This window comes from Cygnus atratus, chromosome 18 (genome assembly GCF_013377495.2).
Source record: "Cygnus atratus isolate AKBS03 ecotype Queensland, Australia chromosome 18, CAtr_DNAZoo_HiC_assembly, whole genome shotgun sequence".
In the NCBI taxonomy this organism is placed as follows: domain Eukaryota; kingdom Metazoa; phylum Chordata; class Aves; order Anseriformes; family Anatidae; genus Cygnus; species Cygnus atratus.
The window spans coordinates 7,885,934-7,902,081 of NC_066379.1; the positions used below are offsets into that span (position 1 = coordinate 7,885,934).

Here is a 16,148-nt window from a genome sequence, read left to right on the forward strand (position 1 = left end):
CTTTATATTAGTGAAAAATCTACCCAAGCATATTTAAAGTATTGTCTTATAGTTTCTGAGGCAGAAATGCGATATGTTACTGTTTGCTAGAAAGTTTGCAATGAATAATTCAACAGAAGCGCAAAGTTGACAGTTGACAGTATTATTTCTAAGGTATTTTTGACTGGTGAATTCCTAATAGATGAATCTGTTGTTCTCATTAAGATGAACATGGATAGTAAGTGCCTGAAAAGTCCCATGTATAGCCAATAATGTCTGTTTCTTGAAAAACAAATTAATTCAGCTCTCAGCTGAGTTAATTAGCAAAGAAATTTCCTGTAGTCAGATGGGTTGATACTCCTTGCTGAAAAAAATTACTTTCTGTGGTTTCTTCTTTTTTAACAGAAGTATATCCTTGGGTCAGGTTTCTTGACACAATTTCACTGAGATCCATTCTGTCTGATGAAGCTTTTAAAATGATTGCTGTCATGCAGATTAAATGATTACAGTAAATTTAGAGAATAGAACATCTGCTTTAGTTTCTCACTTTATTTAAAAAAAAAAAAAAAGAGTATCTGTTACGTGAGGCCTCGATCGTGTTTTTTATTCAGGTGAAGCCCAACTATGTGGAAATGTGAGTTGGTTTAAATGGAATTCTGTACCATCTTGGGAAGGTTCCCACCTTGAGAAAACTGAATTACATCCATTTACTTAAGACAATTTAGTTTTAGTATTTATTAAATGAAAATTTAAACAACTAATTAGTTCTACTGAGTGAAGTGGTTGTTTTCCACTGTTAATTAAGGGGTACCTAAGAAATCTGATATCAACATGAGATACACAGTGTAAGCTGCTTTTAGGGTCCTGACATTTCCTATGTCATTAATAAGGAAACTAATGGTAAGCTGTGTCTTTTTATCTTCTTCCATCATTTGATCTGCTGTTTGTTTCTGGAAAATCGTTAGGCAAAATGTGTAGCTATTCTTCATATCTCATGTCTTAACAGATCCAGAGTGCACGCTGTGATTGTGTAGTTCTTCCTGCAGTGTTAGTTGTTAACACAAAGTCTGTGGTTTTGTTTTTTTGTTTGCTATGGGTTAGGATGGACGATTGCAGCCTGGAGATCAACTAGTATCCATAAACAAAGAGTCAATGATTGGCGTCTCCTATGAAGAAGCAAAAAGTATAATCAACAGAGCAAAGATGAGGTATCTGTTACTACCAAACTGCTAATTCCAAAATGGGTTACTATACAATATTAATTATTGCAGTAATGTGAAAAGTCTTGTCATGAGGGCTTAGAGGAAACACAGGGTATATTCATGTTTTTGAAATGATCAGTTGAAATACTTTGCCACATAAAAAGACTCAACTGAACCTTTTAGCACTTTAAAATTATGATATATTCATTCCTTTTTGAAATATATATATATATTTTTAAAGCACTGCTTACTTGTTCTAATGATAGAGAATAGAATATCCTTTTAGAAAAATAAAAAAGAATAATCATGCACATTGTCAGGGAAAATACAGTTGTTACTTTAGTAATATATACTCTTATGAACAGAACAGTATACAGTATGCTAAAAGTTTTTTTAATTCTAATTCTAGGTTTGGAAGTTTTTGGGAGATAGCTTTTATAAGACAAAAAAATATTCCCAGTTATTCAGAGAATCTGCCACGTCCTTCCAGTCTCTTAACATCTTCTGGAACGTACGGAGGACAACAAGCTGCAGTCCTTAGTCCTCTAGCGTCTCCTGATGGGAAGCTTGTTTCAACATTCACTCCTAATGCTGTGAGTATTTATATTACTCATTAATATAAACTGAGAAAATAGTTGAATAAAATAAAATGTTCCTTGTCAAACAGAGTCAAAACAGGTGATTCTCAATTGTTTTTATATTCATACTCAAGATTCTTGCCCACTTTTGTTTCCCATCAGAGCTATAAACATTGAAGCAGGCTGCCTAGGGGCTATGCTGTCTTCATCTGTCAAGTTCTTCAACCCCATCTAAGCTTTGATAAGGCCCCGATCTAAGTTTTGAATGGCATACCTTCTCACCATCCCCATCCCATGCCTTGCATTTTCTGCTAGGGTTGTTTGGATGTGTCCAGCCCTATTTCCCCCCCCTAGACTTCCTTCCTTTCCCTCTCTTTTAGTTTAATGTGTATTTCTAGTCTGGCTTGTGACCTATTTTAGAAAATGGTATTTCATGACTTCTGATTTTCTTTCATAGATGGAAACTGGAGTCAAAATGGAAGAGCAATCTCCAATTACTTCTGCAGAGGGCAGTCCTACTGATGTCTCAGTTCCTGGTAAATGCTGATTTAATTCCCTGTCACACTTTTGTTCTTCAATAATTGTCTTAACAGAAAATAGTACAGACTCCATAGGCTTCCAAAAAAAAGTAATATTGCACCATTTTTGTAGTACTAAATAAAGGATAAAGATCAATGGATTGTGCAGTAACTTCTGTCAGATATATCAACAAACAGCTGAAACCAAACAAAAATGAGTGATCACAACATTTGCTATATAGCAGTAATGATAACAGACTCAGTCGAAACCAGATAATGAAGACTCACATATAGATCAAGATTAGGTTACCATAGAAACTGTGCTTTCTTGATTTGATGAAATTCTGTGGATATATACCACTTGCATTTTTTTTTTTAATCAAGGATTTGGAAGGATAGAAATAACATGCAGACCTCTTTAAGACTTTTTCAATTAATAACAAATAGAATGCATATGTGTATATTTATATATGAGAGCCATGACATTCAAACTAAGAAAATAGTCCCTTTGATTGTATCTTTGAATATATCTTATGAAAACAACACTAAGAAAAAATAAAGAGGGGTTCTAGAATTTGGTTAGAACCGAATCTGAATTGAATGGTTGTAATTCCTCTGGGAAACCAATATGCATTGTATTTATAGACAGTGAAAATACAGGCATAACCATGAGGTTCTCGAAGGAACAATAATATAACTGATCCTGTTTTGTATTTCTATATGAAGACTTGAACTATATTCTTTTTCTTTGGGCAGCATTAAGTAAGAATAACCTGTGCTCCCTAAAGTCTGAGGGGAAGACTGATAAGGTGAAGGACAAACATACAGAATCTGATTCATCCTAGATATTGCTTCAGTGACTATTTAAATTGTACTTGGGCTTATTAAGGTCCTAATTAGATATCCTAATTTTAAATGAAACAATCTCCATATTGCAAATCTGACCAGTTTGCTTCCTTCCCTGAAGGGTGAGCTGACTGAATGTGAACTTTTGAAACTGGAAAAGTTGTATTATTGAATACAGCTGGCATTTAATGATCACACAGTTTTCTCGTACTGATGATTAAAAACACGCTGATTAAATCAAAGGCACAAGAAAAAGTCTTATTTCTGAATATACTCAGAATATAAGGCTCTTGATTAATATAATGCAATATGCAGGAGCCTCATTCTTTTTTAAAGAGACTAAGAAGACCATAGTTTCTTAGTCTATTGAAATAACGTAGCTAATAGAGTAGGAAGCAGAAATTCTTGCAGCTCCAGTTTGAAGTTTCTTGTCACTTTTCTTTTTTGTTATAGCACATCCTTAGCCAAAGTTGCCACTTCTCTCATGCTGCCCCTTTTCAAGGATAACCTTGAAAAATTGAAGTAGCTCTTAGATTTTTTCTAAATGCTCAGAGAAAAATCAGCACAATTTTTGAGAAATTCTTGCAGAAACTCATACACAAAGCTTTTTCATTCTGAGTTGAAAGAAAGTATGCCAATTCATCTGAGGTTCTAGCCCAATGTCTTCAGAATTTAATATAGCATGTGAGAGGTGTTAGTGTCAGAGATTTTCAAGATGTTTTCATTTATGCTTTTGGCATATAAAGAGGATGTAAATTACTTTGAGCTTGGAAACAGATATACTGTGAAATTAAAAAAAAAAAAAAAAGAATTCTGTGTGATTCCTTCTGTTTCTTTGGAGAGGATCTCAATCTGCATGGTCTTGTAGTTTTCAAATGGTGTTTTTGCTTTGAGTACCTCTATAGTCCATTAATGAAATAATTAATTGAGATGTAAATTACATGTATAAATAATGAATAAAAGTAAGTATTTTATTTTCTTCTGGAAAAAAAACAGGCAATGAATTTGTTCTGTTTATCTAGTGTAATATATCTAAAAAAAAAAAAAAAAAGTTGTCTATGTTCAAGGGCTTCCAAAGGCTGCTGTTTCTTTTGTTTGAAACATGACAAAGCTGTGGCTGCATTTTTCAACTTCCGTTAGAACAAAGGAAAAAAAAAGGAGCAGTGTTTTTGAAATCTTGCACAGGGACTGCTGAGTACTGCTACCTTCTTTTCTTCTCCTCAAACTAATCCTCTGTAAATGCTGGAAATGAAATAGATTCACCATAATGCATTAATCAATGCAACTAGTTAAAATTATGTAAAATCGTTGCATTTCTGATTGAAATAATTGGACAGAAGGTGATGAACACTTTGGATACAGAGCTTAATGGATGGTAGTCCTTGGAAGAGAGTTCCTCCCCAGGAAAACATGCAGAGGAGCCTGTTGGAATGCAGTCTAAAGTAATTCCATGCAGCCTTTAGTTGGCATCAGGTCATTACCTCTCTTTCACAGTGTTTTCCAGATTGCTAGATAGGCTTTTAGGAACTGTTGATTATGCCGAGGGTGTGTCTTGAAGGTCTCTCTTGAAATTCACAAGTGTGTTTCCCCTTCTGTTTCCAGAGTTACAGAGAGAAAAGAAAATACCATGAGTATAAGCCATATGTTTGATGAATTGCTTGAAGTTATTCCTGGTTTCTCTCTGCTAATTTGCTACTTGTCAGTTTTTGATGGACAATTTCAAATAAGTTTGTTATTGATACCTATATTTTTGTTTATTATTAGCATTATGCCTTTTTTAAAGAAAAAGTCAATCTAAATATTAGTATTTATTGTGGCAAGTGGGTATTTAGCTGGCATCCATTTGAAGAACAGAGCTACATAACAGATTTTTCAAAGCGAGCATTACAACGGAATCATTTCATTTATTTATTTTTTTTGTTCTAGTCATTGCACCCAGCCAGAATGATGATTATGAGCTGCAAGGAAGGAAGACTTTCTTGAACTCTACTATTCGTCTCAAAGCAGAAAAGCTGGAGAGGGTAAACACTTCGCATCCTTTAAGTTTTCCTTTCTCCCCCTTTATGATATATGTAAAATATCCAGAGAATATTTCAAGGTTCAAACTTTAAGGTATAAACTACATATGAAATTACCTGTTTGGGTAGTTGTTTCAGGTCGTAGGCCACTATTTCATTTTATATATTGGGCAAATTACTGTTTTTGTTAATCTAATTACTGATTAAGTCTTCTGGGAATCTGAACATCCCTCCGGATTTTTAAGGAAGTTATTAAGGACAAAGGGTTTTGCTTATTACACTCACCAGTATTCAAGGTTAAATAATATCTGAAGATCTCTCAATTAGAATGAAGAGTCACAAAGATTCTCTGGAATAAAAGTGTTGTCAGTGAGAGTGTACTATGATACAAAAGCTCTTTGAAGTGCAGCTCTTTAATTACTCCCCCATGTCCCTGCAGTCATTATCCACAGCCTTTTTTTTTTTTTTCTCCAAAATAAGTTTTTTTCCTTCCAGGCATTGAATTATCTGGGGATTCAGCCCACAGTTGAACAGCAGCAAACGCTAAGGCAGCAACTTCAGAAAGATTCTAAAGGAACAGTGTCTTTTGGAGGTAATCATTTGTTAATTACCCTGAAAAATAATGAAATGCACAAATATAGAAATGATAGATAATAACTGTTAATACATTTTCTGTCAGTATTGGGTTGCTACTGCAAATAAAACAACACTTTGGGGTAAAAACCTTACTCTAGTTTATAAAAATAAGCTTGGCATTCTGAAACTAAGTAATTGTAAATGTAATTACAAATTTAATTAACAGCAACCTTGAGAAAGTTTTGGGGTTTGTGCTCACAAATTTCTGAATTTTTGCCATGAAAGTAGAGTATTTGAATAGTGTGAGTTTTTTCAACAGACGTGCTTTCTCCTTAAGAAAAGATTTCATTAAAATATTAAAATGGTTTGCATTTTAAACAACTAAGCTGTTTATTTTTATGTTTTAAGAAGCAGTCAGATGATCCTCTGTTAATAGTGGCTTTCAGTTTAGGTGTAAATAATTGTAGAAGATAACACTCTTGAAGTGTTCTTAAACTATTGTGTCCAAGTCAATATGTATATACAGATAAAGCACACTTCTTTTTTTTTCTGAATTATCAAATTTTATTGTATTTAAACTTAGTAGAATGTAGCAACAGTTTAGAAAGATAAGCTATGGGATTTTTTTCATTCTTGTCTTCATTTATGTACATAATGTTCATATGATTTTTTTATGACTAAAATCAAGACCCCTTAAAATGTAGAGGCCTCTACTTTTTAGGATGGATACTGTACTACTTTCTAGGACAGGTACTGTAATTGTTCCAAAAATTCTTTGGGATAGTATTGGTGATTAAAGTGACTTCTTGAAGCAACTAACCTGACTGACCATTTAACTTGTTTGGTTTGTGACAACCAAGAACCTTTCAGCTATTGCATGTGGAGAGACATTTGCATAGAGACCATCACAGTCTTTTTTCTAGTTAAACCTAATTCCGATGGGAATGAGTTTTTTTCTGTTGGTTATGACAATTTTGGTAGGTGACGCTAACAGTTTAAGAATATTTGTGTTAAACTGTGAGACATGGTAATTTCAATTTTCCTGAAGTTTATGAAAAACAGCATCAAGCACTGGTTTAAGAAAAATAATTTCTTGTACTAAACCATCTAAAAAGGCACTGGATTTTCAAGTATCTTATCACTAGGGATGGTAGATCTTCCATCAGGTTTTATGTGGTGTATACTAACTGATCTTTAAATTTCCCCTTTTCTCTCAGGTCGTAGCAGTAAGTTTTCTTTTATACATTCGAAATGAATAGCTATATTGATTAAAAATGCTGCAGTGTCTATATATAAAACTTTCTTGCTCAGCATCAATTTTACCAGGTCTCTCTATCAGTGGTTTAAAGGACTTACTTGCAAATGTAAAGATGAACTGTGAACTAGCACAAAATTGCCCCTTTTTCCTACAGAGAGACTGTCTCCTCTGGGAAGATCAATCTACTGAGAAGATAGGTGTAAAACAGATATGCAGGTCTCTCTTAATTTTTCACACAGGCCTGCCAAATGTACAGCATCTCTAACCAGGTACTTTGAGGTTGAACTTCGTACCACCTCCACCTTTTGTTTTCCTTTCTTCTACACAACTGAAGAAGCATTTAATCCCAAGACCTGTTCTGAATTTTACCAGCTTTACCAAATGTTTCTATTCAGAGAAATACGTTGGACAAAAATGTAAAAAAATTATGTTTTCCTTTAGGAAGGTTAGGGAGAACAGACACTGCATTTATAAAGAGTAGACCTTACATGGTGATATTAGCAGTTGTGTTGCATCTAGTGATGCTGCTACTAAACTGAACCTGCAGGCTAAACTGTTTTTTAGATTTCATTGAAGTTTCAAGGAGTCTGTTCTCCATGCAACTGAATGCAACAGATGGTGGCCAAAATCCTGTAACATTTGGGATCAATGAAATTGCCGGTTTATTACATTCACAGGTAAAATATGTGTTTGTACAGTGTTTAATTGTTTTGAGGAGATTATTGGAAACTTAGTATACGTGAGATTATTCCAAAGTTTAGGCAGGTTTTTAGAACAGCTCTGTATCATGCTGTGCTTTAAGATAACCTAGTTTCTGTGAAGCTTTTTAAAGCAACCTACTTTGCAGAAAGCAATTCATGTAATTATGTTGTGAGTCGTAAGTATGGACAGCAGTGATTTACCAAGGTTTCTTAAATGGAATATATATTGCTACTACCTGTGTGACTAATAAACAATTATGGGGCCCATTGATGTGAACTACTGCTAGATGGAATATTGCTTTATTCTGGAGGTAACTTTTAAAAATGAATGCTGAAGTAGTCTATTTGTAGCATAGGAATACTTGAATAAAATTATGTATTATTTAAAATATTGAAGAAAACAGGGACCATTAATGCGTATTCTTGGCGAGTTTTGTTAATCTTTTTTAACAGGAAAAATAATTAATCCTTTGGAGGATAAGTTGGTCAGAATTCCTTTTAAAATTCTTAGTATTTTCAGTAATGTTTTCCAGAGCTTTGAATTATTTTAAAATTAAGATTATCTTCTCATTTTATTAGCAAGACCTTTTAAGATTGGATGTAAAAGATATGGAAGATGTGGTTAGCACTAGATTCTAACCTGGCCTATTTAATTATGCACAGTTTGTAACCTGTGGTTCTTTGGAGGATGACATGGAAAAGCTTAAAAAAGAAAAGGATGAAGCTTTAAAAGAAATGAGCAAGTTAAAGGTAATGCTTAATTTCAACCTGTTTTAATTTATTTTAGAGACTAATTTTTTGAGTGTACATATTGTGCACTTTACTGTTTTTCTTTTGAATTTTATGTGCAATATTTGATGAATAAATAAAGAGGCAGAGCAAACAGCCTAATTATGTTTGAAGTTCATATGCTCACAATGTATTTCTGGAAAACATGAATTATATTTGTTATACTGAATACTAACACACTTTTTAATCTGATTCACAGGGAGATGAGATTAAACAGACATTTCACCAAAGTGAATTTGGAGAAGTGACTGATTTGCATAGCAATTTTATTTAGAAATGTGTGATCCTAGTAACCAGAGTGTCTGAGCATATGCTAATGCTTTCGAAAGAAATTAACTGGAGGGTGAATTAATCTGTTTGCAAAATTAATACAGATTTTCACATACACTACAAAATACGTAAAACAAAAGCAATTAATATGTTTAGTTTTACTTAAAACTTGGGTTACAACCATTTTCAAACTGATGGTTACAACCATTCTACAACCACTCTAAAAAAAAATAGAGAAATTTTTTAGAACTTTTAACCTTCTGAAAGTGGTGCAGCCTGCAGCAGTGTAGCCTTACTACAGGCTTCTGGTGGAAGTTGGCAAGTGAAAGTGTGGTCAAACATACAAACAGTATTGAACACTGTTGAACATTCCTGATGTGAATGTTAGGTTGCACAGCAATCTATTAAAGTCACAAAAAAGTCTTTTATTCTGCACATTTACCAGGTGGCTAGGTAACAAGAAACTTAGTGTGTGTGTTTAATTTGTATTGCAGAAGTGTTCATTGTATAATCCTAGAATGCTAAAGAAACCTAAACAGCATATTATCAATGAACTCTGAAAAAATAGCTTTTAGAGATTAAAAATTGATTTTGTCCCAGGTATAGTAAAAACATTTTGATTATTTATTATTTCCACCAGAACTTTTCAAATAAGTGTGTTTGTGTTTATTCAACATTATTAGTGGAGTGTGGCATGACCTAGAAACATAGCAGTTGTAAGCAAGTTGGTAATACAAACTCTCTCTTGCATAACTAGTTATTTCTTCCTTTTTTTTTTTTTACAGGAAGAATTGTCTGAATCTGTGAATTTACAGAAACAGTTAACAGAGGAGCTACAAATAGTCAAGCAAGTATGTTGAGTTTCTTTAAAATAAAATCTCTTTTTCTCTGTCTTGAAAAGAAGGAGGGAGGACTTCTTGCGCTCTTGATGTTTGTATAGACTGTACCTTCACACTGATTTCAACTCAAAGTGTTTCTTTTGCTGCTACAAAGCTTTTGATTAGAATTGGAGACTATATATCCAATTCTGTAATTATATCCAAATTAAGTTTTTGAACCAATGATACTTTTTTATTGAACTGAGTTAGGAACCATAGGAACCATAAGACAAACTGGATCAGGTTAGTTGGATATCAATGTAGTACCTTTCTCATCTTAAGTGTAAATGTTCTTTAAGTGACTTTGCTGTTCTTAGATGACAGTATGCCTAATCTACAGTCTCAAGTTTTGCTATTTTATATGTCAACCAGAAAGCCAGGTATGAAATAATAGATACGTCTGACAATGCTACCTGGTGTTTACTAGGGAAAAAAAATGGTAATAAGCGTTTTGTGAGAAATGTCTTCTTTCTGTCTCCATATCTGTCTATAATTGTGAGAGAAGAAATCCAAATTTCTTATGAAATTTAACCTTCTTTTGTGTTTCTTAAAGTAAGTTTCCAATTATATTTAAGTCTTACTTTGTTTATAGCCCAGATTCAAAACCAAGTAAATTCCCTGTTTCCTTCTACGAACATCCTCCTGTCAGCTCTTCTTCTGAGCTGGTCAGAGAGAAGAAATCTCTCTCATACTGCTGCACACATTCCTTGCGGGTTCCTCAAGGCTATCTGTTGCATCAGATGTTTTTGTAAAAATGCAAAATGTAGGTTAAAAATCTTAATGTTTACTGTTATGTTAAAATTACTTTTACATTATGGCTCATATATGCGTTTTTTTGTTTAGCCTGGTGGTCATCTTTTACTCCACGAATATGAGAGAACTGCTTGAAAGCTTTCTCTGTTAATATTGTGGTGTTGCCCTCTACACTGTGAAACACCAATGAAAAAAGATAGATTTTTTTTTGGATAAAATTTAACTGGAAGTATGTTACAGTAGTGGACCTCATGTTTCCATTCGCTAAATGAGTGTTCAGTCTATCACTCCAGACTAGAGTTGATGTTCAGTCTATCAGTCTAAACTAAAGCTAGTAGAAGGTAAAAACCTGAAAATGCAAACAATATGGACATTGGGTCCTCCACATAAGGTGTTTCAATTCACACACCTGCTCTTACTGGGAAGGTAGACTTACACAGAAACTATTCCAGTTTTAATTGGAAGCAATACCTATTTTCTACCTCAAGAGGTCCTCCTACTTTAATTTTTCTGTCAAGTACTGTCATGGGATTGTGAAGGTCAGCTTTGCAGGGAACAATACAGACCTCCAGATTTTCTATTGAGTGTTTTAAGTAAATGCTGTTGAAAACGTTCCAGATAGTGAAATAGAGAAACAATAAGTTATGTGTAGTTTCAGCAGTGCTTTAGCCTGAGACCTATTTTAGGAGGTAAAAGCAGGCTTTTGATCAAAATTGTAGTTCTGTTTATACTTTACATATTTTCTAGTGTTTTATATATATGTGTCTGCAGTTCAGAACCAATGCTGACACTGAGATTTATGGTAATACAAAGTTCAAAAAGTAATAGGCTACATAGTACTAATTACCATGTAATTGCCAGGCTTCTTATCTGAACCTCTTTTTGAATCCTCAGACATCTAGATATGGCTACAGCCAGTTACTCTGCATTGAAGGTGCTCAGGGTTTCAGAAGAGGTAGTTGTGTTTCCTACAGCAAACACTTGGATGTACCTTGAAAAGTACACTTTACAGTTTAGATTTAAACTTGAGATACTTATCCACACATAAGCGTAAAGACAGAAAGACTGCACATAACCTTCTGAAATATTATGGGTGTGATGTCTCTAAGGTGGTTTTATTTCAGGAGAAATAACATGAAAATTCGTATAGTGAAAAATCAAGGTGAAAAATGCATGAGTGACTTTGTTCTTGATGTACTAGCTAAATTGACCTCTCAGCCTTCTTGCTGCCAGTCTGGAAGAAGCCACAACCCAAATGCTGCCTTTTTCTTGTATATCTATTAAAAATAGATCTTCATTATTGGAGTTAGTAGTACAGTGGAATTTTTCATCACTGTAAGTCAGTTGAGTCAGCATTAAAGTTATGATTTTTTTCTAGGCATATCTGTTTGGGGGCTATTTTATAAAAGATTTTGCAACTTTCTCAGCTGTGTAAGTAGCCATTTCAGGATTTCTTTTCTTCTATTCTCTAGTATGCTCTTAGTTCAGGAGGCAAAGAGAGCTTAGTGTCAATTCAAAGAAGAAAGCATCTGTAAATTGAAAAGAAAATCTCAAGAATGGATGAAATAGCGTACTTTGAGCATTTACTGCTTCAGCTCAAGTTAGTGAAATGAGTTAACAGGAACATTACTGAGAGCTAATGGCCCATTTCAAAGTAAACAAATACAATTTATGGGCTTAAGGTCTTCTGAAATCAGTACAATTTAAACTTTTAATTCATTGCTTTCCTGAAAAAAACAAGGCTTTAAATCAGGATGCAGGCTACCAGTCATATACAGGAGTATCTTTTGTGGTATTTCCATTGTCTGCTAATTGTGAATCCCAGAGATTGCAGCTTAACTAGGGCAGGCATACAAATATTCTGTTTAATGGATGTGCTTTGTCAGTACCCATTCATTCAGTGGTGCTTGAATGGGTAGCTAACAGGATAAACAGAAACTCTCAGGATTAGAAATATAGCTAAAATATTTGAGATTGTGATACTGCTCTCCATAGCTTTGGGTCTTCCATGAAATCTTAAGGAAGCTGAAATTGGCACAAAACATAGAGTGGTGCTTTTGAGTACCTGAAGTCTTGTCAGTGTTACAAATGTGAGATCTGTAATGCTGAGATTTATCTTCCTGGAGGAGTCTGACCGTATTCTATAGTGCTTGGAAGTCCAAGGTCATACCAACCTGAGTGATCTCTTCTTCACTACAGCTTTTCTATGCAAACATTATCAGCCAAAGCACCTTAGCTAAACACAGTAAATGTGAAAGATGCTAAAGTTAGGGTAGTGCTTGTGGCATCCCATTCCACTGGACTTTTATTTCATAGGGGTTATATTTGCTATTCTGTGCTTCGGTTTTCTAAGAGGAAAAGTGGTGCTTTGAAGACTCAGACTTGAATGGCTGCTATTTTGGTAGTAGTATATAATTTATTTCACCCTGCCTGAAAGAAGCATTTGGTTTATTTCTATTTCATTAACTTTCTAATTCTAATATATAATAAAAATAATAGAAGTTCTTTAAATGATGTTTTCAACATGTTGTTTTTATAAAATGAATGGATAAGCATAACTGAATCGTTGCTACACTTTTTCAGGTAGTTTAAAGAATGCCTTTCTTCCAGTGTTTGTGGTGGCTGGAATATTACTCAGATGAAACCTGCTTTAAACACTTGAATTTATTCAAGGGAAAAAATACCTGGCTTTGTAAGAAACCTGCACACGAATGCATTGATTCTGTAAGGATTCAGTTTCTCTCCTCCAGCCTGCACTTTCTTATTTGTTGTGGTGGCTTTATACCAGATTAGGACAAATAGTTCCATCAAGCATTTATACGGAGGACGTATTAGCAGCTGCAGATTCCATTTCTGTTGTGTCTTCCTTGATACCTGAAAGGGACAAGAGAAAGTGTTGCTGAAGCATGCTGTAATCCATCTCTTCTTCTCTGGTGGATGCCCCTTACCCGCACGAGTTAGAGAACCCACCAAGTCACTGCAGTGCCAACTTCAGTAACTGTAGAACTGGGAAAACTGATTGTATCATGCGCTTTGTGCCTCCCTGCTCAAGCAAAGAGCTCTGGTTTGTCAGAAAATTCTACAAATCCAGTGATAATGTGGGTAATTGTTTCCTTGTAATATAAGAACCCATTGTTCGTTAATTATTCCTTTAGGTCTTTCACTGTTGAAATCTGGTCATACTTAGTCTGCTATTACAGAGAAATTAATATTCAGCAGTTGGGTTTCTGCAAAAACAATGGACGAGTAAAGGCAATTCTGGGTTATAAGAGATGAAACCCTTAACTCAGGGAGGTCTTATTTCAAAACAAAGACCTTCCTTTTCATTATAGCAATTTTCCCATGACTTATTTGATGTCAGTTTATATAAATAATTACCATTTGTGCATTTTTACGATACTATCCTTTGTCAAACATCTGTGTTCATTTATATTTGGCAAACTTAATACCAAAGTATTGTTTTACTTTTGTCTCCAAGAGTCTTTTCCCCACCTCTAGCCTATTACTGAACGATACCTTCGCTACTTAAGGCTATGAAAACATCCTTTATATCAGTAGGGCCCACCTTTTCTTGCTGATGATTCACATTGTTTCTTGCAGTCCCTGTACAGAGGCAGTAAGTTTGATTTCTGTGCGTATAGATTCATAAGTTCTTAGGAGTCCTTGTGTTCGCTGGATTATTTGGAGGAAAAAGAATTGCTGTGAGCCACTTGCAGGAGGGATGGATTGTTCTGGTGGCCTTTGTGAGCCACAGCCAGTCTTCTGGTGAGTGCTTGGGTACTGTTCCCTTGCACAGCTCTTAGCGCTGTGCAAACATGAGTGTTAAACAAGCTAGGTGAATAACAGAAAGACACAGCAGTAAGCTTTCAAATAGTCTGCTTTTCCAGGTATAGATGGCGGTCATGTAAAATAGATGAATCTAATGCTTCTTGTGCTTCTAAAAGAAAAAAAAAAAGTACTTGCTGTCAAATTAAAGGTTATTTAAATGTATCTTTTATCGTTTATAATGGAAAGCTCTATATTATATAAACCCAGTGTCATCTGTATTCACTAATGATGTTGCTGTTTGCTACATGTATGATTACTTCTTTTAATGCTTTATTTTCTAAGAGACCAGAATGCCCCTGCCAATTATCCAAATTGGTATTATGTTGCTAAACCATTGTAAATGTGAGGTAGGTGATGTCCTATGTATGTCATTCAGATTCGTTTACTTATAGCATGAAACAAATATATATTGTTTATAAAGGCTAACAATCTACAGGTTAAAAATCACCTGAAACTGAGACTGGTAGAACTGGTGGTCATTTTACAGGAAAAGCATTAAGACAAAGCGTAGGAAAATCTGGCTTAAAGAATATTGATTGCAAAGAAGAAATGCTTCTGAGGAAATAATAGAATTAAATCTTCATTTGTAAGTTTAACTGACCTCTCTAGACATTTATATTATAACACCCATTAAATATTATATGACATTTCTTCCACAGAAAATTGAAGTTGTGGTCATTTAGATTTTTCAGGAAAAGTGGTTTCAAGTCCAGGCTACTTACTACTGGTTATGGATACTCAATGTCTGTTTCTCCTGTTTCCCCTCTAGTCCCATTCCCAACCAGGATATAGCTATAATAATAAGATATAACAGGTAAACTAGGAATAGCCTATATACTTAAGTATCCTTAGCTGAGGAATTTGTACAAAGAATTTCTAGTTCTGTGAATTTTTCTATTTAAAGGTTATAACTATAATGCTTCAGGAAATTCATATAAAGTATTTTCTCTAGATTAAAAAAAAGCTAAGGGTTTACTGCTTTTGGTGCCAGTGAGCCTGTAGAGCCTGTGAGCCATTCAGCAGTTCAGTCTTTTATAGTGTAAACTAAGCTGTTGTCCAGACCTTTTGTTTGACTTTTTTGAATTTACAAACCAATGTTAATTTGAATTAATATTCAGTAGTAAAATGAAGTGAGCAGTATCCTTCTCTGAATTGGATTTTACAGCATTTATGGTTTACTTCAGATGAATTAAAAGTTAACAGCTTCTTTTTTCTAGTTTTCCTTACTTTGTTTATATATAAATTTTAAATAACACTCTTCTGTGATAACACAGAATAACAATATAAAAGTGGGAACTGGGCAGAAAAATTAAAAACAGCACTAATTTTAAGAACAGTTTAGACTGAATACTTGCATTAGAAGTCCATCTACATGATGTGGAAACTCTGAACTGAGTGTGAATTCAGGCAATAATAGTAAAATATCAAATAACATTTAATTAAAAGTAGTTTATCTTGTACAGAAATGATGGGACAAATTAATAGCATCAGATACATTTCTATAAAACTTTTCATTCAATTAGATTTGCAGTAGTCATAGAATTAATGATGTACTTCTCAGGAATATCATCTCTGTAAAAACCTGTTTTTTCTTTGTGCATCATTCATTGAAAAGTCAGGAAATGAATTGGCTAACCACGAATCCTAAAAGGTAGCCCTACTGCCAACTCCAGTACTTTTAAGCTAAATCTGCACTTTTTTTTTTAAACCTTTGTTGTTAGCAGGAGTTGTAACTTTTCAATTAAATTCTGAAATCTATAGGAAGCCAAGGCAGCTGTAGAGGAGACAAGAGCCTTGCGAAGTAGGATTCATCTTGCTGAAGCTGCACAAAGACAGGCTCGTGGAATGGAGATGGACTATGAAGAAGTAATTCGCCTGTTAGAAGCTGAAATCGTAGAGCTGAAGGCTCAGCTCACTGATCATTCTGGCCAAAATAAAGTAAGCAAAGCAGCCA

At 34.3% G+C, this 16,148-nt stretch overlaps 1 protein-coding gene across 4 annotated transcripts in view; it reads left to right on the forward strand.

Annotated features, from left to right (window-relative positions):
- Positions 1-16,148, forward strand: part of STXBP4 (syntaxin binding protein 4) — a 73,725-nt gene that overhangs the window by 17,486 nt on the left and 40,091 nt on the right. For all 4 annotated transcript variants that reach the window (XM_035558882.2, XM_035558880.2, XM_050714398.1 and 1 more), the window contains 9 exons: positions 1,081-1,187; positions 1,591-1,774; positions 2,217-2,295; positions 5,050-5,144; positions 5,637-5,733; positions 7,540-7,652; positions 8,340-8,426; positions 9,521-9,586; positions 15,956-16,132. In XM_035558882.2, the coding sequence (XP_035414775.1) occupies positions 1,081-1,187; positions 1,591-1,774; positions 2,217-2,295; positions 5,050-5,144; positions 5,637-5,733; positions 7,540-7,652; positions 8,340-8,426; positions 9,521-9,586; positions 15,956-16,132 (1,005 nt within the window). The remainder of the gene's footprint in view (positions 1-1,080; positions 1,188-1,590; positions 1,775-2,216; positions 2,296-5,049; positions 5,145-5,636; positions 5,734-7,539; positions 7,653-8,339; positions 8,427-9,520; positions 9,587-15,955; positions 16,133-16,148) is intronic.